Here is a 27,602-nt window from a genome sequence, read left to right on the forward strand (position 1 = left end):
ACTATATGAGCAACCCCCTGAATAAAAGGTCCCCACCTGTGGTAGAGGCCAGGTCTCTTTGAAAAAGGATGGACAGAGCGGAAATCTGACTCTTCAAGGTGCTCAGGGAAAGTCCCGAATCAAGACCCGCTTGAAGGAAATCGAGAAGTGATGGAAGGGAAAAGATTATAGGAAACAGACTGTTGTCCTCATACCACCGGAAAAAGGCCTTCCAACATCTATGGTAGATACGCGAAGAAGCCGGTTTTCTCGCTTTTATCATAGTCTGGATGACGCTGTGAGAAAAACCCGCGTCCTTCAGGAACGCGGCCTCAACCTACGACCATACCATTAAATCCAGAGACCGAGAATTCGGGTGGAAGAGGAGCCCCTGCGAAAGAAGATCCGGACGATCCGGTAGTCTCCATGGAACGTCCGACAGCATGTTCACTAGTTCCGCATACCACGCTCTGCGAGGCCAATCTGGAGCTACAAAGAGTACAGGGACCCCTTCTGTCTTGATCTTTTTTACGACCATTGGGATCAAGGGGAGGGGTGGGAACAGATAAGGCATTTGGAACTGGGCCCACGAAATCACGAGAGCGTCGCATCCGACGGCCATCGGATCCCGAGATCTTGAAACGTACTGGGGAACCTTGTGGTTTGCCCTGGAGTCCATTAAGTCGACGTCTGGAACGCCCCACCTCTGACAAATCTGACTGAAGATTGAGGGGAGAAGAGACCACTCGCCTGCCAAGAGTTCTTGGCGATTGAGGAAGTCGGCTTCCCAATTGTCCACCCCTGGGATGTGGACGGCTGATATAGAGGGAACATGGCTCTCCGCCCAACGCAGAATTTTTGCAACTTCCGTCATGACCTGTCTGCTGCCAGTCCCTCTCTGATGGTTTATGTAAGCCACGGCTGTGGTGTTGTCCGAGGGACTGCCAGTGGATGAGGGCTAGGAAGGTGGCTCTGATTTCCAAGAGGTTGATAGGAAGCCGTGTCTCTTGAGCAGTCCAGCGGCCCTGAGCCGTGAGGTGGGGAAAGACCGCTCCCCACCCCTGGAGGCTGGCGTCTGTGGTGATGACTTGCCAGCGGAGGGGGAAGAAATGACCTCCCGCGCAGAATGGAGGTGGATAGCGTCCACCAAGTGAGAGACTCCTTCACCTTGGGAGAGAGGTGAAGCGGGCGGTCCAGGGAAAGTGGGTTCCTGTCCCAGGCAGCCAGAAGGGCCAGCTGGAGATGGCGAGAGTGGAACTGAGCTTAGGGGACTGCTTCCATGGAAGCGACCATTTTCCCCAGAACCCTCATGGCAAGGCGGAGAGGCAGAGGGTTCGGGCCCTTTAGTGCTCTGACTCCCGACGAAGAGAAAGGAACTTCTCCTTGGGGAGGAAGACCTGAGCCTAAGAGGTGTTGAATTCCATGCCCAGGAACTCCAGACGTTGGGTTGGAATCAAGGAGGACTTCTGATAGTTGATTACCCAGCCGAGGCGAATAAGCGTGTCCAGGGTAAGATGGAGGGTCTGGCTGCAATCCCGACGAGACGACCCCTTGATCAGGAGTAGGTCGAGGTATGGAATTACGAGAATCCCCTTTGAACGTAGAATGGCCACAACCGCTGCCATGACCTTCGTAAAGACCCTGGGAGCAGACGCCAGACCGAAAGGGAGAGCCGTGAACTGGTAATGATGGCATGGATCGCGAACCTGAGGAACCTCTGATGTTGTACGCAAGTCGGGATGTGTAGGTACGCATCCCGGATGTCCACGGAACACAGAAATTCTTTTAGTTCCATGGACGCGATCACCGAGCATAGCAATTCCATTTTCAAGTGTCGAATTCGGAGATGGCGATTTAACCGCTTGAGATCCAAAATTGGACAGAGAGAGCCGTCCTTTTTTTGGCACCACGAACAGGTTTAAGTAAAAACCCGAAAACCGCTAGCGATAAGGAACCGGAACTATGACTCCTGAGGCAAGGAGAGAATCGACGGCCTGGAGAAGCCCTGGGAGATGGGAGGACTGTTTGGGAGAACGAGAGAGAAAGAAACGTCTTCCTGGGGGTGAAGAAAATTCTATCTTGTAGTCTGAGGTGACAATCTCCCTGACCCAGGCGTCGTCGACTACCGATAGCCAAACTTCTGAGAACAGAAGAAGCCGGCCGCGAAATTTGAAAAGAAGAAGGGGCTATTGCATGTCGCGCTAGCAACCGAAAAAAAAAAAAAAAGGGAGAAGATCGGCGCTGACAGGTGCAGCGCAGGAACCCAGGGGCAGCCGGACTGCAGTGCCTGCTAAGAGATGCCTGCCACTGTAGAGGTGAGATAGGTTGGGGGGGAGTGGGGGCATCCGTTGATTCAAGATCCCCCTACCTGAAGACGAGGAACGCGTCAGGAGCCCTCGTACCACGGAAAGGGTCCTAGAAATGAAGTCCTCCTTCCCACGCTATCTCAGCCAGCGCAGAAGACTGTGTCAACCCCTAAACAGGGGGATGGGGACACTGGAAGTGACCACCGTCTTCCTCCCAGCCCACTCCGAGGAGAGGGATGAGGGGGGGGAGGGGGAGAACAGGGCAAGGACTAGCCACCGACAGCGAGCATGAACACCCCAGGGTGACATGAATCGAAGTCCTGCCCAGCGGATCCGAGAGGGTGCGATGTGGGTGAAACCACACTGCTCTCTCGGTCGCTCACTGTGGGGAATCAGGGTGAGAGAACTGCACCCTGTAGCCCCAGAAGAAGCATCTGAAACAAAAAGGAAAAAAGAAGATTAATAAAACACACACAAAACATGAAAGAAAAAACAAATGCGGATCTATTGTTAGATCCAGGTCCGCCTCCTACAGACACTAAGGAAAAACTGAGTTGCCTGGTGCCTGTCGGAGGGTGTATACTGCCAGGGAGGAGTTATTTCTTCTTTATTTGCATAGTGTCAGCCTCCTAGCGACAGCAGCATACACCCATGGTTACCTGTGTCCCCCAATGAAGCAAGAAAAAAGAGAAATGTCAATAGGATGAATATTTGGTGTGATTGCAGTTTGTGTTCAGAACCGCATTAAAGCAATGATTCTTCTTGGTACACTTGCACTTCGTTTCTGGAGGTAGTTTCAAGCACTATTAAGAACCAAGCACAGATGATCTGTGGATGTAGACTGGTGCAAATCCTTCTGTCTCTTCGTGTAATCCCAGACAGCCTACTGTTGAACTTCCGGTCATGTGCAGGCGGGAAACGTACGCCTGCCTTCAGAGACGCAGCGACACTGTCAAAATGAGCGGCACACATGCGCTAGATTTAAAAGAACTGTCGATGACGCCGGCTATCAGCTCTCGATGTAAGTCTAAGGCCTCGTTCTGGCTCTCAGACTTGCATAGAGCTGTGACTTCCAGATTGCCCAACAAACACTGGAGCGATCCGGCAGGTGACAATCTGCAGATGACCGGAGTGGCGCCAATGACAGATGAAGATGGCAGCTGGTAAGTGTATTATTAGGGGCAGGAAAGTTAGAATAGAAGCACAAGGCTAGCGCTGCAATAAAAACAAAGGCTGGAACGGTTCTTTATTGATGTCTGCAATGCTGAGAACTATAGTCATGTCCTTATGTATCATGCAGTACCATCAAGGAGGCATCGTATTGGCTCCAAATTTATTCTGCTGCAGGATAATAATCACAAACGTACAGCCAATGTCATTCATAGCTATCATCAGCAGAAAGAAAAACAAGGCAGGAAAGTGAAGGCCTCCACAGAACCCTGATCACAACATCATACACGAAGAAAGACAAGGATTTGCGCAGAAATACCACAGAATTCCACTATAAAATTTGCTCTGGTCAGTGAGCTTGGACAGATCATTCTGAAGATCAATAAGGGTCATATATTATGATTTGTTCAAGGGGCTGTCCCACTATTAGAAGTGATCTCTAAGATGTGCGATAACGTTCTGACCAGTGACGTCAACACCGCTCCATTCACTTAGCCTCTTTCCCGTTCAGTTCAGTTGATTGATGTGGAAGTGAGAACATATTCTACGGTACGACACCGCTCCTTAATTCTTACCATTTCATGTTAATGAGTAGCTGTTCAAAAGTGCCAAAGTAATACAGAGGAAAAATTTCTCCTAAAGGTACCGTCACACTAGACGATATCGCTAGCGATCCGTGACGTTGCAGCGTCCTGGCTAGCGATATCGTCCAGTGTGACAGGCAGCAACGATCAGGCCCCTGCTGTGCTGTCGCTGGTCGGGGAAGAAAGTCCAGAACTTTATTTCGTCGCTGGACTCCCCGCAGACATCGCTGAATCGGTGTGTGTGACACCGATTCAGCGATGTCTTCACTGGTAACCAGGGTAAACATCGGGTAACTAAGCGCAGGGCCACGCTTAGTAACCCGATGTTTACCCTGGTTACCATCCTAAAAGTAAAAAAAACAAACAGTACATACTTACCTACAGCCGTCTGTCCTCCAGCGCTGTGCTCTGCTCTCCTCCTGTACTGTCTGTGAGCGTCGGTCAGCCGGAAAGCAGAGCGGTGACGTCACCGCTCTGCTTTCCGGCCGCTGTGCTCACACAGACAGTACAGGAGGAGAGCAGAGCACAGCGCTGGAGGACAGACGGCTGTAGGTAAGTATGTACTGTTTGTTTTTTTTACTTTTAGGATGGTAACCAGGGTAAACATCGGGTTACTAAGCGCGGCCCTGCGCTTAGTTACCCGATGTTTACCCTGGTTACCGGCATTGTTGGTCGCTGGAGAGCGGTCTGTGTGACAGCTCTCCAGCGACCAAACAGCGACGCTGCAGCGATCCGGATCGTTGTCGGTATCGCTGCAGCGTCGCTAAGTGTGACGGTACCTTTAGTCTGTATGCACATGATTGCATATTAAGTGCCAATACAAAGACTAGATCCTGTTCTGTAAGATCAGGAAATTCTATCCTAATCCAATTCTTATATTTGCTCAAGTCCTAAAATAAGCAGAGAAAACATACAAGTTCCGTTATCCAGGATTCTTAAAATGCTAATCCATCTACCCTGCTAAACCAGTTCTTTACTTTTAATAGCCAAGAGAATAATTGCAGTTGCACTAAACAGATAAATTCCTCTACCAACAATTCACTTAATATGCAGTAAATGTAGGGCTGGTGGATTCCAGCCTACGTATGCATCGCTGATGTCATTAAGGTACCTGTCCTCTCAGACATATTCCATAATAGCCATAGAAGTTGTACTATCAAGGTCTTCAGAAACTGCATTTCACTGTTTGGTCGAGAACCAGGGCTGTGAAGTCGGAGTCCATTTTGGTGGAGTCGGTGTCATGGATATTGAGGAGTCGGAGGTTTGGCTTACCAACTCCAGAGCCATGTCGAGAACTCTCAAGATACGGAAGATCCTCTTTTTAAAGAAAGCGGAAGTACCGTATATACTCGAGTATAAGCCGACCCGAGTATAAGCCGACCCCCCTAATTTTGCCACAAAAAACTGGGAAAACTTATTGACTCAAGTATAAGCCTAGGGTGGAAATGCAGCATTTACCGGTGAATTTCAAAAATAAAAATAGATAATTCTTGCCCCATAGCTGTACCATATGGTGCTCTGCATGTTCATTATTGCCCCATAGCTGTGCCATATAGTGCCCTGCACCGTTCATATTTCCCCATAGCTGTGCCATATAGTGCTCTGCACCGTTCATATTTCCCCATAGCTGTGCCATATAGTGCTCTGCTCCGTTCATATTTCCCCATAGCTGTGCCATATAGTGCTCTGCTCCGTTCATATTGCCCCATAGCTGTGCCATATGGTGCTTTGCACCATTCATATTTCCCCATAGCTCTGCCATATAGTGCTCTGCACCATTCATATTTCCCCATAGCTCTGCCATATAGTGCTCTGCACCGTTCATATTTCCCCATAGCTCTGCCATATAGTGCTCTGCACCGTTCATATTGCCCCATAGCTCTGCCATATAGTGCTCTGCACCGTTCATATTGCCCCATAGCTCTGCCATATAGTGCTCTGCACCGTTCATAGTTCCCCATAGCTCTGCCATATAGTGCTCTGCACCGTTCATATTGCCCCATAGCTCTGCCATATAGTGCTCTGCACCGTTCATATTTCCCCATAGCTCTGCCACATAGTGCTCTGCACCGTTCATATTGCCCCATGGCTCTGCCATATAGTGCTCTGCACCGTTCATATTTCCCCATAGATGCTCCACATAAATCTCTGCCATTGCTGCTGCTGCTGCAATTAAAAAAAAAATGCCATACTCACCTTTCTTGCTTGCAGCTCCCAGCGTCCGGTCCCGGCGTCTCTCCGCACTGACTGATCAGGCAGAGGGCGCCGCGCACACTATATGCGTCATCGCGCCCTCTGACCTGCACAGTCAGTGCAGATAGACACCGAGAAGATGGAGTAGCGCCCGGCGGCTGGAAAGTGGACAGGTAAATATGCGATACTTACCTGCTCCCGGCGTCCGGCTCCTTCTCCCGGACAGCTGTCTTCGGTGCCGCAGCTTCTTCCTCTATCAGCGGTCACCGTTACCGCTGATTAGAGAAATGAATATGTGGCTCCACCCCTATGGGAGGTGGAGCCGCTTATTCATTTCTCTAATAAGCGGTCCCACGTGACAGCTGAACAGTGGAAGAGCTGCAGCACCGAAGATCGTGGGACAGGTGGGGAGCGCCAGGATCGCTGAGACTAGGTAAGTATGCCTCAGCGCCCTCACCCGCCGACCCTGCCACCCACCTTGACGAGTATAAGCCGAGAGGGGAACTTTCAGCCCAAATATTTGGGCTGAAAATCTCGGCTTATACTCGAGTATATACGGTACTCATACTATGTCCATCAATCAGTGGTTGGTCCAGGAGAAGGAATGTCCTACAAAAGTCCTATGTGATACCTCTTCTGCAGGAAGAACCATCATGTGACAGCATTCCTCTCTGTATGATCAGCAGGTTCTGACATCTGGTCACATAAGTGTTTTTCTACACGAACTGATGTTTTTCGTGTAAAATATCTGCATTATTCTCAGACTTTTTCTTTCTGATCAGACTCTCAAACTCAATGGGTGTGTTAAAAAATGGAATGTATGAAGGAACCTTAATTTGCCATACATTTTTTACAGATACTTTGCAATTACTGACACAGAAAAGAAGTTTTTATTTTTGGCCTTTTATTATAACAACTATAAATTGTTGTCATACGGATGAAAAAAAAAAAGTGCATACAAATGACTAAGGCTAGGTTCAGACTGCGTTAGTGCAATCCGTTTAGCGCTCAGCGCTAGCGGATTACGCTAACGCAATGTGATATAAATGGGTCGCGTTAAACGTCCCCGCTCTCTCAGATCTCCGATCTGCGAGAGCGGGGAACGGACCGCGGGCGCGCCTCGGACGCTGCAAGCGCCGGCACATCACTAGCGTGTGCCGAAAATGGCACACGCTAGTGATGCGCGTCCCCATTGCTGTTAATGGGCGCACTAACAGACGCGTTAATTTCACCGTGCAACGCTGTACGTTAGCGCGGTCCCATTAACGCAATGGGAACCTAGCCTTAGAAACCCCTTAAGGACAAAAACTTAGACGAGTGCATGTAAAATCATCTGCGTTTTCATCCAGAAAAAAAAAACCTCTACAATTTTGCATAGGTTCATCTGAGCCTAAAGGGAGCGTTACTTACTGATGTACGTCTGCCAGGTTGCCAGGATTGTGTTCTTTGGAGAGAATCCAAGGCCAACCACTTTGGGGAGATCAAAGGTGTGCAGCAACTTGCTGTCAGTCGTGCTCACTATATTTGTTCTGAAAACACAAGGGTCATTTTAAAGCATTGAGACTTCATATATTAATAATTAAGCCCCACGACGAGGGCTAACACCTAGAACAGTAATACGACTTACACTTCTCCATTGCACCATGCAAAAAGCTTGCCATCCTTGCTGAACATGCATACTTTGCAGTTTTTGTTCCAGTCCCTAAAATTGCAGAAAGCAAACAAAAACATATAAAGCACCATATAATGTAAATTGCAGTAAATCTCTTCTACTTTGCTGCTTTATTATTCTGTGTATTCGCCCCATTGGTACCTACCTACACTGATGCCTGTGATGTGTATGGCCAGCAATAGGGACATGGAGAATTCTACCACAATGTGGGACAAAGTAACTACTGTAACAGGCACCAGTTTGGCCAGCAGATTTTCTATCCTGACATCTTGGCAGAAAATCCACAGCATTTTACAATAGCAGTAAAAAGGATGAGAATATAAAATGATCATTAATGTGCGGTGGTTATTTTATAAGTGGAAATTGACCCACAGTAGAGATTTCTCAATATGCTGCATGTCAATTTCTCTTGCCGATACATTTTGGTTGCATAAATTCCCCATTTAATTCTGGACATGCATATTTAGACTTCCCCATTAAACTCAATGGGGAAGTCGAAATTAACAAGTCCAGCATTAAAAAATGTAGATTTTTCTGGAATAACACATCGGATCGCAGATGTCCAGGTATTGTCTTATTCTGCTTTCTATGACCTAAATGCCCATATAGACTGCTTAGGCTAGGTTCAGATTGCGCTAGGGCAATCCGTTTAGCGCTAAGCGCTAGCGGATTGCGCTAACGCAAATCTGCGAGAGGGGGAAACGGACCTCGGGCGCGCATTGGACGCTGCAAGCAGCGTCCGAGGCGCGTCACAAAACACCGGCACATCGCTAGCGCGTGCCGAAAATGGCACGCGCTAGCGATGCGCGTTCCCATTGCTGCCAATGAGCGCGCTAACGGACGCGTTGCACGGCGTTAATTTCGCCGTGCAACGCTGTATGTTAGCGCGGTCCCATTAACGCAATGGGAACCTAGCCTTGGGAGGGTTGGTCTTTCTGATAGATGGTCTTTGAATTAACCCCTTTCCAACATCGGGCGTAATAGTACGCCGATGTCGGACACTCTCCCTTTGATGTGGGCTTCGGCGCTGAGCCCACATATTTTCTTGCCATTAACAGCCGCAGAAGGAATCGTGACCCTCCCATGGCTGTTAACCAGTTAAATGCCGCTGTTAAACTCTGACAGTGGCATTTAACACGCGCTTCCAGAAATCTGCCCATCGGTGACCCCCAGTCACGTGATCGCGAGTCACCGATGGGTTGGCATGACAACCAGAGGTCTCCTGCAGATCTCAATGGTTGTCACTTCTGGATTGCTATGAGCGCTGCCTGGTAGTTGGCGCTCATAGCAAGTGAGTAATTCTGCTACATACAAGCAATCTGATCATCGCCTGCCTGTAGCAAAGACAAATGGGTTATGGCAGCTTCTTGTCTCCCATAAAGACTATTCAAGCATGCCAAAAGGGAAAAAAAAGTTTTTTAAAAATATAAAAGTTAAAATCGCCCTCCTTCCGCCCCATTCAAAATAAAACAAAATATTCAAACATACACATATTTGGTGTCGCTGGGTTCAGAATCGCCCTATCAATAAAAAAAAACAGTAATTAGACCTACTGGTAATTGTATTTCCAGGAATCCATCCTGACAGCACACTGGAGGACGTCCTTCTTATCCTTGATGGGACAGGAAACACGAGAGGTTAAAAGGACCCTCCCCCTACCACCCTTTAGTGCTTTTCCAAAGTAACACATCTGGATGGATGCAAAAACAAAGGTTTATTCCAACAAAATAATCAATCATACAAATGTTACATCACATGAGTATAAAGATCATACATTAGGGAGGGAACTAATAGTGCTGTCAGGATGGATTCCTGGAAATACAATTACCAGTAGGTCTAATTACTGTTTTCCAGTTCACCACCTGACAGCACACTGGAGAAATACCAAAGCAGACTGGTATATAGGGAGGGACCACTGCTTGAAGTACCTTTCTACCGAAAGCCAACTGAGGTGACACCACATCTAACTTATAGTGTTTAGAAAAGGTACTAAGGCTAGACCATGACGCAGCTCTGCAGATCTGATCTGCCGTCGCCCCCCCTTTCTCTGCCCATGACGTGGCCATGGCCCTAGATGAATGGGCTTTGATGTCGACCGGGGAATTTTGCCCTCTAGCTTTATAAGCTAAACTGATTGTGGATTTTATCCACCGTGCGATAGTCGCTTTAGACGCTTTTCTACCCTTATTTGGACCCCTGAACTGGACGAACAAATTGTTGTCCCATCTCCAGGGTCTGGATAAATCAAGGTACCTGAGCACCGAGTCTCTTACGTCAAAATTGTGGTAAAATCTTTCCTTTTGATTTTTAGGGGACTGGCAAAATGATGGTAAAACAATCTCTTGATTCATATTGGAATCTGACACGACTTTAGGGAGAAAAGCCGGATCGAGTCTGAGTACTAATTTATCCTCGCAGATCTGCAAATATGGATTCTGCACGGACAGAGCCTGTAGTTCCCCCAATCTTTTTGCCGACATCATCGCAACTAAAAATGCGGTTTTAAGGGAGAGTTTATTAATTTCTATATCCCCTGTTACATCCCACGCCTGTTCACATAGGAAATTTAGAACCAAGTTCAGATCCCACGGTGGGACTGACCTTCTAATTAATGGTTTTAATCTCTGGACTGCTCTAGAGAAACGGCTAATCCAGGGATTGGCAGATAGGGAAGAATCGAAGAATACACTCAGGGCCGCTATCTGGACCCTTAATGTACTTGGTCTAAGACCTTTTTGAAACCCTGACTGCAGAAAGTCAAGAATTTTGGGGATATTTGGATGGTCAGTATCAACTGTCGTCTCTCCGCAAAACCCACAAAATCGCTTCCATATCTTTGTATAGATAGCCGATGTCACCGGCTTCCTGCTGGCTTGAAGGTTAGAAATGACATCATCTGAAAGCCCTTTTGCCCTCAAGACCTTCCGTTCAGGATCCAGGCCGCCAGCTGAAGTGCTCTTCGATTCTGATGTAGAACTGGACCTTGTAGAAGATCCTTTCTTTCCGGTAACAGGAGGGGTTCTTCCACTGACAGTTTCCTTAACAATGGAAACCAACTGCGTTTCGGCCAGTGAGGAGCTATGAGGATGACTTTGGCCCCGTCCTCGCAGATCTTTCTGAGTGTCCTCAGGATCATCGCTAGAGGAGGAAATGCATACAGAAAACCGCGGTTCCAGGGTTGTGAGAAGGCATCGATCGCGGCCGGACTCTCCCAAGGGTTTAGGGAGTAGACGATCTTGAGCTTTGCATTTCCTTTTGTAGCAAATAGGTCCACCGTCGGCATCCCCCAACGTTGACACAGATCTCTGAACACCTCGTTGTTCAGTTCCCACTCCGTGGGGGATACGCTTTTCCTGCTGAGGAAATCTGCCAACTGGTTCTTGGAGCCCTCCAGGTGGATCGCCGAGATTGACAGAACCGACCTTTCTGCCCACCTGAACATCTGTTCCGCCAGGTCCTGTAACGCCAGATGTCTTGGACCCCCTTGATGCCGCAGGAAGGCTACCGTTGTCGTGTTGTCTGAGAAGACCTTCACGTGTTTGTTCTGCAGCAGATGCTGCGCCGCCGTTAAGACCTCCCAAACCGCCTGTAGTTCTCTGTGGTTTGATGACTGGTTGCGGTCTTCCTTTTCCCAGCGACCTTGAAAATATCTTCCCTGTACATGACCTCCCCAACCGAGCTGACTGGTATCTGTTGTAACTGATACGCTCGGTGTTTGAAGCCATGGCACCCCCAGTCGGAGGTTTCTGGGAAGAGTCCACCACACCAGAGATCTTTTGACCTACGGAGTAAGGCTCAGGGTCCGGTTCAGAGAGTTCTGCCTCCTGTTCCAGATCCTCAGAACTCCCCTCTGAAGCTGTCGAGAATGAAACTGGCTCCATCTTACGCAAGGGATACAGGCCGTCATCAGACCTAGTACTTTCATCCCGTCTCTGATCGTATTTCGGCCTCGAGAAAAGTGACGGATCTTCTTTATTATGCCCTTTAGCCTGTCTTCTGGAAGAAAGGACATTCTTGCTTGCGAATCGAGCATGACTCCCAAGAATTTTATTCTGGGTTTTGGGATTAGATCTGATTTCTCCCAATTTATAATCCATCCCAGATTCTCTAGAGTTGAGATGAGGGACTGACAGTTGATCCTGAGCTGGACTTCTGAGTTTGCCGCTATTAAGAAGTCGTCTAAGTAGGAAATCACCATTATATCCTGATTCCTCAGGAAAGCGACTACTTCCACCATAAGTTTTGTAAAAACCCTGGGAGCGGAAGCCAGGCCGAAGGGGAGACAGCGGAATTGGAAATGGTAGATCTTTCCTTCCAAGTTTACCGCGAACCGCAGGAACCTCTGATGACTTAGATAAATGGGTACATAGTAATATGCACTCTAAGTCTAGAGTGCACATTACCATGTCTTTTCCCAACAGAGGGATGGTAGACCGAATCGACTCCATCTTGAACCTTTTGTAAAGGACCAAATTGTTCAGATGTTTCAAATGTATAATCGTTCTCGATTCTCCCGATGGTTTTGTTATCGAGAAGAGATTGGAGTAGTGACCCCCGCACTCTTCCCGAGGGGGTACCGGAACAATAGCCGCCATTTTTAAAAGGTCTTGAATATCTGACCACATGGGGGATGATAGCTTTAGATGGGAGTTGGACAACAGGAATCTTTCGGGAGGAAGGGATGTAAATTCTATTTTGTACCCCTGGGATACAATCTGTAAGACCCATGGACTTGTTGTAATCTCCCTCCATCCTCCCAGGAATCCTGTCAGACGACCCCCTACTCTGAAGGCGTCATTTCCTGCGGAAGCTAGACCCTGGTCCCGAGTAGCTCGCTTCTTTACTTTTAGGCCTGTTATCCCCTCCTTTCTGGTAGCTCCATCTACCCTGTTTTCCCTTACCCCTGTAATCGGGTTTTTGACAATAGCGGGGTCTCCGAAAGGGCTGGAATTTTTTAGGCTTTTCTTCCGGAAAACCTTTCTTTACATCTGCGGCTTTTTCTAAAATATCGTCGAGGACAGGTCCGAAGATCCTGCCCCCAGAAAAGGGTATAGAACATAATTTATTTTTAGAATGCAAGTCCCCCGACCAGCTCTTAAGCCAGATAGCCCTACGGGCTGCATTAGATAGAGATTGACCCCTAGCCGCGAACCTAACAGACTCTGCAGATGCGTCTGCCAAGAAGGTTGTTGCTAATTTTAGCAAAGGTAGGGATTTCAGGATAGTTTCTCTGGGAGTCTTGGCTACCAGTTGATCCTGAAGATCATCTAACCAAAGGTCCATGGAGCGGGCCAAGGATGTCGCTGCAATATTAGCCCCAATGATCGCCGAAGAACTTTCCCAGGCCCTTTTTAGAAGGCCGTCTGCCTTCCTGTCCATGGGCTCTTTCAAATTGGAAGAGTCTTCAAAAGGAATCGCCGTCCTTCTAGATACTTTAGCCAAAGGTATGTCTATCTTTGGTATATCGACCCACTCTTTGACTTCCTCTGGATCAAATGGCAAGCGAAGTCTGAAGTCCTTAGGGATAGTCAGTCTTTTCTCGGCTTCCTCCCATTCTTCCAGAATCATGGATCTGATATGGGAGTTTACAGGGAAGACTTTAGAGGTCTGTGAGCGCAAGCCCCCATACATTTCATCTTGAACGGAACAAGATGGATGAGGCTCCTCAATCTGCATGGTATGCCGCACTGCTTCCAACAGTTCTCCTGTGTCTGTGGCGGGGAACAAATATCTTCTCCCTTTCTCTGGGGGATCTCTACTCTCATCTTCCTCCTCTACCTCCGACCCACAGGATGATGAGTCTTCGGAAGAGTACTCGACCCTCGGCCTTTTCCTTGGCCTCTCAGAAGGTGAAGGTGAGACTTGAGGGAGTACCAGACTTGAAACTGAAGCCTGAACTTCCTCCCTTATCATGGCTCTCATATTTGACATAAGAGACGCCTGTTCCTCTCCTATGATTTTGCAAGTGCATGCTTCACATATGGGTTTCTGCCAGGAATCTTTTAGCTTAACCGCACAGATAGGACACTTCTTATTCCTACCGGGCCTCTTTACCGATTTCTCGGTCAAAGAGGGTGCCTATGAAAAAAAAAAATAAATAAATAATAATAATAATAATAATAATAATAAATATATATATATATATATATATATATATATATATATATATATATATATATATATATAGCAAACACTAGCGTTTCTCCTTTTTTTTTTACACAGGGCTTCCCTACTTACTAGCGCTGCCGACTCCTGCCCCTCTGCTCTAGCTGCGTCCTCCATGATGCTCTAGAGATCGCTACTGCCCCTGCACCATACCTTTTTATTCTGTTCCTCATGTTCAAAACCAGCGCTCTCCACCGCTCTTTTCCCTGCACTTCCTGTTGCAGAGACGCCGTCCATCCCCCTCAGCCGCAAACCGGAAGTGACGCGCGGCCGGAAAGAGAGGAAGGTGCGGCGATGATCTGGTTCCCCCAGCGGCCGCATGGAGACGCCGGCATCTGCAGAGGCCGCCGCTGGGATCGCGCGCACCAGGGGACGGGACGGAGAGATCGAGAGCCTCCGTCAGGGAGAAGCGCTACACTGGTAGACCGAGGGACCCTCGGGCGGGTGTCAGCCAGCGGGTGTCTCATGGAGGGAAGGGTGAGGCCGAGCCCCCCGATCCACATCCCCCCGCACAGAACGGTAGATCCTCTCGTCCGTTCCTATCCCTGATGGGACAGGAAAAACACTGATGGGTGGTAGGGGGAGGGTCCTTTTAACCTCTCGTGTTTCCTGTCCCATCAAGGATAAGAAGGACGTCCTCCAGTGTGCTGTCAGGTGGTGAACTGGAAAAAAGGATTAACCTGATCGCGCTAAACGGCGTAGTGAGAAAAAAGTCAAAACGCCAGAATTACGTTTTTTTGTTTGGCGCGACATTGCATTAAAATACAATAACAGGCGATCAAAAGAACATATCTGCACCAAAATGGTATCATTAAAAAATATCGGCTTGGCGCGCAAAAAAACAAAAATAAGCCCTCACCCAACCCGAGATCACGAAAAATGGAGACGCTACGGGTATCGGAAAATTGCGCTTTTTTTTTTTTTTTGCTTTTTTTAACAAAGTTTGGAATTTTGAACACTTGTTTCCAGCTCATTGCCTAGGAAATTGATTACTCTTGCTGTCTAGCAGTGGTGGCAAAATATGCGCAGTGCTTACAAGCTCTGTTCTATTGAGTTTGTAAGCACTTCTTTGAAGTTGGACCATATTTCTGAGGCACACTCTTAAAATAAAGATGCAGCCCGAACATTTTATGTGTACAAAAGCGTGAAAATATGTGACGTTTACCGTTCAAACAAGTCCAAATTTGCAAAGTTTGGTGGCCCCTGGATCATGTGAAGTCCATCAGATCCCCGGACTGTAGAAACAAAATCAGGACAGATTTAAATATTTATTATAATGCCTGTACAATTGCCCTAATGGTACGGAGGTAAAAGAGGTCATCTGATAAATTTCTATGGGCAACACTGACACTGTGGGAGAATTGTCTGTATTCAAGAGGGTCATCATACAATAAAGAAAAATCGTTGCATCATTTCCTCTCTGGCAACAAAGAATAATGCCAAACAAAGGAATCACCTATAAATAATTATACGTTAAAACAAAAACAATTACCGGTAAATGGAAATCTGTCGGCAGTTTTTCTCTACCTCATTTGAGAGCAGCCTGATGTAGGCAAAGAGAAGCTGAATCCAACGATGTATCACTTACATTACTGGGTGCAAAGAGTGTTTAGATTAAGCAATTAAGCAGAGCTGAGAATGCTAACCCCGCCCACACCAGGCTCTCTACTTACAATGTCCATAGACAGTGAGCTGCCCATCACAGGAGGGGGCGTGATAAGCTCCTGGTGCTAAAACAATCATTGTAAGCAAACAAAACCTGGAGCTTGATCAGGGAGGCATCCCTGAAATCGGTGCTATAATGCAAACCTCATGCTGTCTTCAGACTACATAGCAAAAACCTGCTGACAGATTCCCTTTATACATACTTAAAAAAGCCCATTGGCTGTATAAAAGACCAAATGGACAAGATCATAAGAGAGCAGTAGTCCACACTATTTAATAATATGATACACAAAATACTGATGATAAATACAATAATCATGAAAGATATGTTTCGGCCCTTATTTAGTGATTGCAAGGGCTGAACAGATACAAAACACAGCACGCGAGCATGCACAGATAACACCTTATATGAACATGTTCACTCATCACTACATATACATTATATATCTCACTGACATCTATCTATTCACGCTGGGAATTTACTGTACTTGGCTGATGAAATGTCAGGTTTCCTATGAGATGGGTGCATAAAAATCGGACTGCACATGGTCCGTGTGCCGTGTGATTTTTTTTCTCGCACCCACTGACTTACATTGACGAGTCTCGTCCGATAAATGCAGACACTCGCAGCATGCTGAGATTTTTTTCTCAGTGTGATCTGAGCTGTGAAAAAAAACATCACAGATGAACACAATCATTGACTAGAATCAGTCAGAGTGCAATACCGTTTGTCATAATCGCGGGTGGAGCCAAACTTTGTCTGCGTCTGTCAACCTGTTAAAGGCTGAAGTCAGTCACTGACAGTGGCATTTACAGGGCGCCGTACCAGAAACCTATCGCCTCAGGGGGTATTTGATAAGTTCCAAGGCATACAGGGGTATTCTGAAGCTCCCGTGCCCGCCATGAAGGTGCTCCTATGAAGAATAACCTGTGTCTGGTGCTCATAGGAAACCGTGATTTCTACTATATACTGCAAAGATATATATCTTGGTACCGCGTTAGGCAGTAGATCGAAAGCGGGTAGTAGTCTCGAAAGCTTGCAATTTGTTACCATCTTTACAGTTAGCCATTAAAAGGTATCAACCACTGAGGACTCTCAATTCTAAATATTTTTGTACTATATACTGCAACACTTGTACTACATAATTACATAGGGTGAAAAAAGACCTAGGTCCATCAAGTTCAACTTGTCTCTACCAATTATAATATAGATGTACAGTATAAAGTACAAGTGATCAAACGATAGCAGGTTCAAGTGCTCTAAGGGACTAAAATGAAAAAAAAATCCAAAACTGCAGAAATACAGTTTGTTGGCTGATGAAACACCAAAAAAAATGCAATAAGTACTGATCATAACGGTATCAATAAAAATATCAGCTCAGCATGCAAAAAGCAAGCCCTCACATGGCTCCATTGACTGAAAAAGGAAAATGGTACACGTCTCAGAAAATGGTAGCACAAGCACAATTTTTTTTCAAGAATTTTTAAAATATCCACCACTTTGCCATAATCGTACTGACTTAAATAATGGTATTGTCAGGTCATTTTTACTGTACAATGAACACCATAAATACAAAACCCAAAAACCGATGGAAAATTGCATTTGTCTCACACCATACTTGAAATTTCCACATTTTCCAGTACATTGTATGGTAAAAATGGATGGTGTTGTACAAAAGGCCAACTCGGCCCACATGTTGCTTATTCTTTTTCCTACAGATTTGAAGCAGCTTAAAATCAGCAGAACGTCAATTCTTCCAGTGTGCTTCACCAATTCAAATGAGTTGTGAATGTCTGCTACAAATACCCGTGTGCACACACCCTACAGATGCGCCAATGCATCACCCACCATGAACCACATATATTTATGTTTCAGGAAATCTCTCCCACTGTACTGAAAGTATATGCAGTCTTCAATACTTTGTTCTAATTAGATTACTGCGTGTAATGGCTGCATAGTAACTAACTTTTATTTCCAAAAGATTATATTCGGTCCTGGTCTTGTGATCATCACAAGGTTCTATTCAGTTCAACTGGAGCCGGATAATATATTCAACTCCCTGCGGCTCAATGTTTTGCAGCAGTAGACAGCAGCAACACATGCAGGGATTGCCCCCCCCCCCCAAAAAAAAAAAAAAAAACAGGAAATCCCAGCATGTGTTGCAGCTGTCTACTGCCGCAACACAGGCAGCGATGGAAACATTAATATATTATCCGATAGTTCTTCCTAAAAAAGAAAACTGTTATTTAAAGGGAATCTGGCAGTTAGATCTACCCCCCTCAAATCAAAGAAGTGCATGCAGGTCTTTGAAAGAAAAATCCATCTACACCTTTATATTTTGTATCTGTTGCTGCATTCTCAAGAGACTAGAGTTTTCATTCATATGTAATGTGATGTTAAGTGCGCCAGGCTCTTTAGTTTGATTGATCACTCACTGTCTGCTGTGTTTGCCCGGTACATGATTTCACATAGACAGCGAGGTGTCAATCAAACAGGCAGGAGCTGTGTGGGGAAACATCCTGCAGAGAAGAGGCCAGCTAAAGAGTCTGTCGCTAGGTCAAAATTGGCCAGTGTTTCCTCTTATTATAGTGTCTCCTCCTACTGCTCCCCTGTATGTCGTTTATTGTTTTTATAAAGGCCGCTCTGGAACCGTAGTAAGGGAGTGTTGCTCACAGAGTAATTATGCAGGACAGCCTAAAGACAGAGCCATAGAGAATCTGTGAGCACAGCCCCTTGTAAGGATTAAATACAAAAACCCATATCTCTGGAACCATATGGCAGAAGAGCAAACCTGTAGGCTTCTGACCTGATGACGTCCTCTCTAACTGTTCTGTCATGGCCACAGGACCTAGATATAAGGTCAATGGATTTAGCTTTCAGAGACCTGCGTGCTCATAAAGAGGGTGGGTGACGATCTCCCGGACTGATTTACTTTGAACAGGTATTCTCAAACTGTCTCACAGCCACGCATGCTCTCCTCACTTGTTGGTTGCTTGGGGGTGACAGTGCTGAGTGAGAAGCTGCATGCTACTACTACAAATTAATGGGAGTTTGTTCTGGGTCTACACTGTTACCACTATATTTACACATAGGAATAACAGGGGGAGATATTGCTGTTAGAAGAGCCATGACAGAAGAGATGTTGTGAGCAGCTGTGCAGAAATCAATGTACTGGAGAGAGCTGACTGGGATGAGAGGAGTAACCTACTGTGAACACTGGGCCCAGCTCCATGGAAATGAGCTGTACACCATGTAAGATAAAGGCTTTCATTGCAGGAGAATCACAGAGATCGTATAAAGCAAAGCAATTACAAGCCTGCTTGTTTTCCTATTATCCAACTACAGCAGTATGGCCATGACATTATGTCTTGGAAGGGATTTACAACTTTTTTTTTCATATGTGCCCAAGAACTTATAGGCAGGCAAATGCTAACTACCTGCCTGCTGAGCTGAGACTTCATTTGACCTCATTTTACCAGAGCAGCTCTTCCTCTTCCAGTCTGCTCTGTAGAGGGGCATCACTGAGGACGTCATGCTGATTGACAGCTGATCCCCCGCAGTGAAGCAGTGAGCGGTGGCTGTCAGCCAGCATGATGTGGGCAGTCATGTGGTAACATGGCACAGAATGGCCAGCAGCAGCGGTGTGTGACTAGACAGACAGCGGGATCGGGCACCGCAGGTAATTACCCGCAGTGAGCGGCGGCTGTCAGTCAGCATGACGTGGGCAGTCACGTGGTAACATGGCGCAGAATGGGCAGCAGGAGCGCTGTGTGACTGGACAGACAGCGGCACCGCAGGCAGGCAGTTACCCGCAGTGAGCGGCGGCTGTCAGTCAGCATGACGTGGGCAGTCACGTGGTAACATGGCGCAGAATGGTGGCCAGCAGGAGCGCTGTGTGACTGGACAGACAGCGGCACCGCAGGCAGGCAGTTACCCGCAGTGAGCGGCGGCTGTCAGTCAGCATGATGTGGGCAGTCACGTGGTAACATGGCGCAGAATGGCCAGCAGGAGCGCTGTGTGACTGGGCAGACAGCGGCACCGGAGGCAGGCAGTTACCCGCAGTGAGTGGCGGCTGTCAGTCAGCATGACGTGGGCAGTCACGTGGTAACATGGCGCAGAATGGCCAGCAGGAGCGCTGTGTGACTGGGCAGACAGCGGCACCGCAGGCAGGCAGTTACCCGCAGTGAGCGGCGGCTGTCAGTCAGCATGATGTGGGCAGTCACGGGGAAACATGGCGCAGAATGGCCAGCAGGAGCGCTGTGTGACTGGGCAGACAGCGGCACCGCAGGCAGGCAGTTACCCGCAGTGAGCGGCGGCTGTCAGTCAGCATGATGTGGGCAGTCACGGGGAAACATGGCGCAGAATGGCCAGCAGGAGCGCTGTGTGACTGGGCAGACAGCGGCACCGCAGGCAGGCAGTTACCCGCAGTGAGTGGCGGCTGTCAGTCAGCATGACGTGGGCAGTCACGGGGAAACATGGCGCAGAATGGTGGCCAGCAGGAGCGCTGTGTGACTGGGCAGACAGCGGCACCGCAGGCAGGCAGTTACCCGCAGTGAGTGGCGGCTGTCAGTCAGCATGACGTGGGCAGTCACGGGGAAACATGGCGCAGAATGGTGGCCAGCAGGAGCGCTGTGTGACGGGGCAGGTAGTTAGGAATTGCCTGTAAGTTCTCAGCCCCATAACGGGTCACGGAGAAGCCCCTGTAGTAATGGAGGGCGAGATCCCATCATTCCCGCTGCAGTGTGGGCCCAGCACCGCCGCTCGGGGGCGCCCTCCTGTAGATGTGACCAGGACTGGAGTCTGCACCTATCACGTGTCAGTCTGTAGTACACTCCACACCACGTGGTGCAGAAGTGAGGCGCCAGTAACACACAGTACGGGGCGCTGGCCCTGCTCCCTGCACCGGTCAGCGTACCGGGACACACACGTAGGAGGAACCGGCTACTATCCGTGCAGATGTAACAGACCTGCCAGAAGCGGCATGGGAGGCGCCATCTTGAGCCGGAAAGAGACTGGTGACGTAACGAGGGCAGAGGCGGAGCCTTCACGCGATACACGTAACCCTTAGTGGCCGCATCACGCACTTCAGGAGACACATCCGCTGAAGTGTCTGGAATCCTTCCGCCCGTGGGCGCTACAAACACACGTGTAACTCCGCGGACTATTTGACAAGAAGTGATGACGTGTACGCAGTAGTGTGATACGTAGTTCCGTTGGGGGCGGGGTCTGTGGAATTGCCTACGCTGGCAGCTCGGCGGTTCGGTATTTACTGCTCACACACCCAGTAGGGAAGGGGCCGGTGACCGTTGCCTGCTGTCCGTTATCCCTCCGCTCACACGTCAGCAGCCGCCATGGTGGCCAAACAGAGAATCCGGATGGCGAACGAGAAACACAGCAAGAACATCACACAGAGAGGCAACGTGGCCAAGACCTCGGTACGTGTGCGGACCGGGGGAGGGTGGCGCCGGGTGGGCTGCTCGTGTAACGTGTCTCTCCTTCCTGCAGCGGAACCCCACGGATGAGAAGTCCTCGGTGGGACCCTGGTTACTGGCGCTCTTCATCTTCGTGGTGTGCGGCTCCGGTGAGTGACAGCTGCCTGTCAGTGATGTGCTGCTCTGTGGTACTACTACTCCCAGCAGGGCTGCGCCAGCCCCACATGTGACTAGTGTCTGACATGGGCTTAGGGACGCCTGTGGCACTACAGCTCCCAGCATGCCATACGTTCTGCAGGTTGTCAGGGCCTGCTGGGAGTTGTAGTTCCCCCAGAGCTGTGATGTCAGGCTGGAGTGTAGCTCTCCAGCTGTTGCAGCACTACAACTCCCAGCTGGGGTTGTTAGGACGTGCTGGGTGTTGTAGTGCCATCAGCAGAGGGGGGTCACTGATATAAACTGTTTCGGCTGTGGCTTGTCTGCGCCTACAGATGACCCGCGCTGGGAATCTGCCGGCCATCGTGTGCCACCTGCCAGCACACAGGCCATGGAAACAGTCAGCAAGCTGGAGACCGCCCGGATCCCATCACTGGATGGAGACGTGTCCCACGTTCCTGCTGCCCTGGCTGGGACCTGTGGCCTAGACATCCTGATGGCAGTTTCCTTCCTGCTGACTGTCTCCTCCCCGGCTGAGACTGCTGTTTCTTGCTACCTGGCCTAGTAATCGTCCGCTCCTCGCCCGCAGAGTGGTTCCATTGCTGACATTAGGGTCACACGTAGGTCTGGAAGGAAGGGATTATCTGCCATTAGTGACTTATCGGGAGATGTGATCTCTGCATGGTGTCCTGACAGCTGTCCAGGTAATGGGGGAAATCTGCTGGGAGTTGTGGTGCTGGTGGCACGTGCCGGCCTGTAGGGTCCCAGACATCGATGTCTGAGTACTGGGGTCAAATACCGGTGATGATGGACCCTCTATGCCAGGCGTGCAGTACACGGCTATGTGTAGTGAGACTTTACAGTGGTTTACAGGCGACACGTCTATGCCATATGGAAAGGCATCTCCCCGTGATGTGGTGTGTGCTGCTGTAGGAGCGGCATATTATCTGTATTATTGGGGTCTCTGGGATTACAACATCCTATGTCTGCACAGTGGAGCTCTGATGAGGGCTGGAGGTACATGGTAATGGGGGCGCTGGTGGTCTTGGGGGGGCGCTGAAGGTGCAGGCAACAGCTGGGGCTCGGTCCTGTGGGGCTTTGAGTGGAGCGGCATCACAAGGAGTTTCTTGCCTCAGATTTGGGCGAAGGCTTAGTATCTTGCTCTCCTGTACAGTAACACATGTTGGGTGCTGATTACATGGGTGCTTGTGTGGTGACTCCCGGTTTCCCATTGCAGTCTATGGTGCTCGGTCACCGTTAAGGATTGTGCTGCCACATAGAACTAAAAAAGTTAATAGTTCACAATTCTATTAAAAAAAAAAAAAAAAGAAATGCGGTAAATGGAGACTAATCAAAACTGACTGTAAGGAAAAGCGCAGTAGTTTCCCATAGCTGCCTATCAGACGTAGGTGTTGACGTTTCACAGAATCCCCGTAGAGTTGACTGTGGGACACTTCTCTGCGTTTCCTCTGCACCAGCTTTGATAAACGTCTAGTCCCGAAGTTCTCCTTCCATTGTGCTCCGGTATCAGTGATCCTTTGCCGGTTTTCTAGGATTCCCGCTCCAGTGATATCTTTACCCATGCCTGTTTTAGCTAATGACTGGCTGCAGCTGTGACCAGTGTCATTGATGTGTTACTGCTGCAGGCAATGATTGTGTGCAGTGGTGACATGACAGCTCAGCACAGGACACTGCGCATCATTACTGGTGGGGGGCCTGGCACCATAAGTTCCTCAATGTCTCTTCATCCCCTTCCAGGAAACCTCTTACGTGACCTTTGCATCTCCTGTTTCCCTATGGAGCGCTGTACCCTATAGCGGCTGGCAGAAGACAAGATGCCAGTCGTGTTACATGCATAAGGGGGATTGGTAATATTTAGGCAGACCACAACCATGAGACACTTAAAGGGGTCCTGTGATCCCTAGAGCAGGCACACATTACTGTATTGGCAGGCCCCCACCATATGGAAGCGGCTGGTCTCTACATCTTAATGGGAATTTACAGATGTCTTCTACATTTTGTATTTACAGGAATTGTCTTGCATTCTGTGATATTTTTCATTAAACTTTTTTTTTTTTTTCTCTCCTTTACAGCAATTTTCCAAATAATTCAGAGCATTAGGATGGGCATGTAAACCTTTCTCCAGACGTTACAATTTTCCTGTGAAGTATAACATGGACTCTGATTTATTATTTTCCTGTTAATTGGGACAACGAAAACCAGATTTCACACAACTGCCTGTTCCAGAATGACGACGTAAACCGCGATCATCCGAGTCATTCCAAACTGTGCCACCAAAGTCATTCCAACTTTTGTAATCCATCCTCCAGTGCCTTCAGAGAGCACCATATGCATCAGAGCAATAAAGCCGACCTGCCGTCGTGGAGCTGCTTCTGCAGTGAGCGTTACTCCGTGTGGAACTAAGTTGTATGCAATGTAGATACCTGTAGTTCTAATAGGTTTGTGTCTGAAGCTATCTGTTTGTTAAATATTCTACCTTTTTAATGTATAAAATTGGTTAATTCTTTTTAATTTAAGAATCAAAAGCTGGAAAACAGAGTGATTTGATTATTCTCTATATGCTGCAAGAAAATCTGTCAAGTGTTCTCGTTCATTTTCAGCTGCTTGCTTTGCTCATAGAGGCTATTAATTCTCTAGAGAGACATCTTTTATGTTGCCAAAAACTAGCACCTGTAACGTGCCGCTCCCCAGATGTCCACTAGAGGGCGAGCACGAGCAAAGCTGCACAGTGGACTGCTATGGTCAGAGCTGATGGGAAAGAGTGAGCGCAGACCTGTGCCATCATCCCCCACTATAGAGCTGTCTGTTCAAGCCATTTTGGCCTTTACAAGAGAAAAAACTGTGGATGCATTCTCAACTTATTTTTTTTTTATTGTCTAACCTATGCTTTTGCATGCACAGGAATCCACTCTCCATTTTACTGGTGGTTAGATATCTGTTGAAAATATTGGTTAGCGGCATGGCTATCACAGCTCTGAGCAACCATAGGTATTGTTTCAAAATGTGACCTACCTAAAAAGAAAAAAAGTGTACAGTTGGTGCGTTTTGTAAAAAGAAAATAAAAACTTTACAAAAAAGTTGTTTCAGCATTGTTGAGGGATTTTTGAAAAAATGGAGGGGATCATGTGTTTTAGGAAAAAGCCTTCATTTTTTATTTAGCTGGAAAAATTGTGCAACCCTAGCGATGTATGAGACTATGGTAGAGGTGCAAATGTCTGCCATGTTTTTCTACAATGCTGGTGTCTGTTTGTGCAAACACATACATACATACATACATACATACATACATACATACATACATACATACATACATACATACATACATACATACATACATACATACATACATACTAAACTTAACCTTAACCCCTTCCCAACCTTGAACCTATGGGATGCGTCAACCACTGTCACTCTGACTCGAACACTTCAATGGATCCCTGTGATTTTTTTTTTTTGTAACATACTGTACTTCACATTAGTGGTAAAATGTCTTCAGTATGACTTTGTTTGTTTTTTTTTCATAAATAAACACAACGGAAATTTGGCAAAAATTGTGATTTTACGCTCAGTGAGAGCCGTTCAGAGAATTTAGTGGATCGCTGAGTTGCCGGCTCCAATCGTTCACAGCAGGGAGCCAGCAACGACACATCACTATTAGGCTATGTTCACACTTTGCGGATTTTGCTGCGGATTTGACCGCTGCGGATCCGCAGCAGTTTCCCATGAGTTTACAGTACAATGTAAACCTATGGGAAACAAAAAACGCTGTGCACATGCTGCGGAAAAAACCGCGCGGACACGCAGCGGATTACATTCTGCAGCATGTCACTTCTTTACTGCGGATTTTCACCTGCTCCAATAGGAAAATGCAGATGAAAATTCGCATAAGAAACCGCAGTAAAAACCGCGACGGGTTTTGACTGCGGATTTTGGAATTCCGCTGCGGAAAATTCCGCAGTGGAATCTGCAAAGTGTGCACATAGCCTTAGGGATCACATTTGAGGTCACTTTGAGGGGTCTATATGGTAGAAAATACCCAAAAGTAACACTATTCTAAAAACTGCACCCTTCAAGGTGCTCAAAATCCCATTCAAGATTTATTTTAACCCTTCAGATGCTTCACAGGAATTCTTCGAATGTGGGGGGAAAAAAGATTTTTTGTTTTTTTGTGTGGAAAAAAAGTTAAATGTTTTCAGATACTTTTTTTTTTTTTTTTGACAAGGATAACACAAAAAAAATGGACCCCAAAATTCTGTGCAAATCCTCCCGTTCAGGCCGATACCCCATGTGAGGGAGAAAACCACTGTTTGGGCGCATGGCAGAGATCGGAAGGGAAGGAGCGCAGTTTGACTTTATGAATGCAAAATTTGCTGGAACAGTTGGCGGATACCGTGTTGCATTTGAAGAGACACTGATGTGCCTAAGCAGTGACAATACCCCACGCGTGACACTATTTTGGAAACTAGACCCCTGAAGGAATTGATCTAGATATGTGGTGAGCACATTGAACCCCCAGGTGCTTCACAGAAGATTATAACGTTGAGCCATAAAAAAATAAAAAAAAAAAATCAGTTTCCCCACAAGTGTTTTTAACACAAAATATTGCATTTTCATAAGGGTAACACGAGACATTGCGCCATACACTTCGTTGTGCAATTTCCCCTGAGACGCGGATACCCAATATGAGGGACAAAACTACTGTTTGGGCGCACTTCAGGGCTCGAAAGGGAAGGAGCGACACTTGACTTTTTTAATATAAAATTTCCTTGAATAATTAGCGGTCATCATGTCCCATTTGGAAAGCCCCTTATGTGCCTAAACAGTGGAAACCACCCACAAGTGACACCATTTTGGAAACTAGACCCCTCAAGGAATCTATTTTGATGCATGATGAGCACATTGCACATCCAGGTGCTTCACAGAAGTTTATAATGTTGAGCTGTGAAAAAAAAAATTAAAATCACATTTTCCCCACAAAAATGTTATTTTGGCCGCAAATTTGGCATTTTTATAAGGGTAACAGGATAAATTGCACCACACAGTTTGTGGTGCGATTTCTCCTGAGTATGATGACACCCCATATGTAGGGGAAAACTACTTTTGAGGCACAGTGCAAAGCTCAGAAGGGAAGAGGTGCCATATTGGAGTTCAGATTTTGCTGGCATGGTTTGAGGGTGCCATGTCACATTGTCAGAGCCCCTGAGGTGCCAGAACAACAGAAACCCCCTACATGTGAACTCATTTTACAAACTACACTTCCCAGTGAATTTATCTAGGGGTGCAGTGATCATATTGACACCTCATGTGCCTCAGACTTTTATACCACTGAGCGATGAAGAAAGAATAAATTACATTTTTTACCAGTAAAATGTTTTCAATCCCAAGTTTTTAATTTTGGGACTAATAGGACTTTTTTTCTTTTTACAACAAACTGAGGTTCATCTTTTTTTGTGTGCCAATAACCCTACATGTAATCGGGAAATATTTTTCAGCCATAGTGCAAAGCTCAGAAGGCAAGGAGTGCGAGATTTTACTGTTATTGTTTGCAGGTGCCATGACTCACTGGGAGAACCCATGAGGTGTCAGAACAGCAGAACTCATAAGTGACCCCATTTGACAAACTACACCTCTCAATGAATCCATATAGGGGTGCAGTGATCATATTGACACCAGGGGGTCTCACAGACTTATACCATTAGGCAGTGAAGAAAAAATAACTAAATTTTTACCAACAAAATTTCGTTTTTTTTTGTGTTGACCGAAAGGTGGCAGTTGCGGTTTAACAATGATAAATGTAAGATTATACACATGGGAAGAGAGAATCAATATCACCATTACACACTGAATGGGAAACCACTGGGTAAATCTGACATGGAGAAGGACTTTGGGATCCTAAGCAAACAGGATCATGGGGTGCATTAAAAGAGGTCTGGATACACATGATGAGAGCATTATACTGCCTCTGTACAAATCTCTGGTTAGGCCGCACATGGAGTACTGTGTATAGTTTTGGGCACCGATGCTCTGGAAGAATATAATGGAACTAGAGCGAGTACAAAGCAGGACAACAAAATTAATAAACGGGATGGGGGAACTACAATACCCGGAGAGATTAGCAAAATTAGGATTATATGGTCTAGAAAAAAAAACGACTGAGGGGCGATCTAATAACCATGTATAAGTACAGTGGGGAAAAAGTATTTAGTCAGCCACCAATTGTGCAAGTTATCCCACTTAAAAAGATGAGAGAGGCCTGTAATT

The 27,602-nt window shown here is 47.1% G+C and overlaps 2 protein-coding genes across 3 annotated transcripts in view; one reads left to right on the forward strand and one right to left on the reverse strand.

Moving 5' to 3' along the window:
* The window catches only part of LOC138642602 (eukaryotic translation initiation factor 2A), a 49,757-nt gene extending 28,907 nt beyond the window's left edge, over positions 1 to 20,850 (reverse strand). The window contains exons 1-4 of one of the 2 annotated variants that reach the window (XM_069730864.1): positions 20,703 to 20,850; positions 15,235 to 15,304; positions 7,860 to 7,934; positions 7,643 to 7,761 (exon numbers count right to left, since the gene is read on the reverse strand). In XM_069730864.1, coding sequence (XP_069586965.1) covers positions 7,643 to 7,761; positions 7,860 to 7,934; positions 15,235 to 15,304; positions 20,703 to 20,730 — 292 coding nt within the window. In that variant the 5' untranslated portion in view covers positions 20,731 to 20,850. Of the gene's footprint in view, positions 1 to 7,642; positions 7,762 to 7,859; positions 7,935 to 15,234; positions 15,305 to 20,650 lie in introns of both variants that reach the window. The other variant, XM_069730865.1, reaches the window with a different exon arrangement.
* Positions 20,851 to 20,862: 12 nt separating this feature from the next.
* Positions 20,863 to 24,421, forward strand: LOC138642604 (stress-associated endoplasmic reticulum protein 1). The gene is made up of 3 exons (XM_069730867.1): positions 20,863 to 21,170; positions 21,241 to 21,316; positions 23,414 to 24,421. Exons 1-3 carry the CDS (start codon positions 21,087 to 21,089, stop codon positions 23,452 to 23,454), a joined length of 201 nt encoding a protein of 66 aa, XP_069586968.1. The 5' UTR covers positions 20,863 to 21,086; the 3' UTR covers positions 23,455 to 24,421.
* Positions 24,422 to 27,602: the final 3,181 nt, after the last annotated feature.

Source organism: Ranitomeya imitator, chromosome 6, assembly GCF_032444005.1.
Source record: "Ranitomeya imitator isolate aRanImi1 chromosome 6, aRanImi1.pri, whole genome shotgun sequence".
NCBI lineage: Eukaryota > Metazoa > Chordata > Amphibia > Anura > Dendrobatidae > Ranitomeya > Ranitomeya imitator.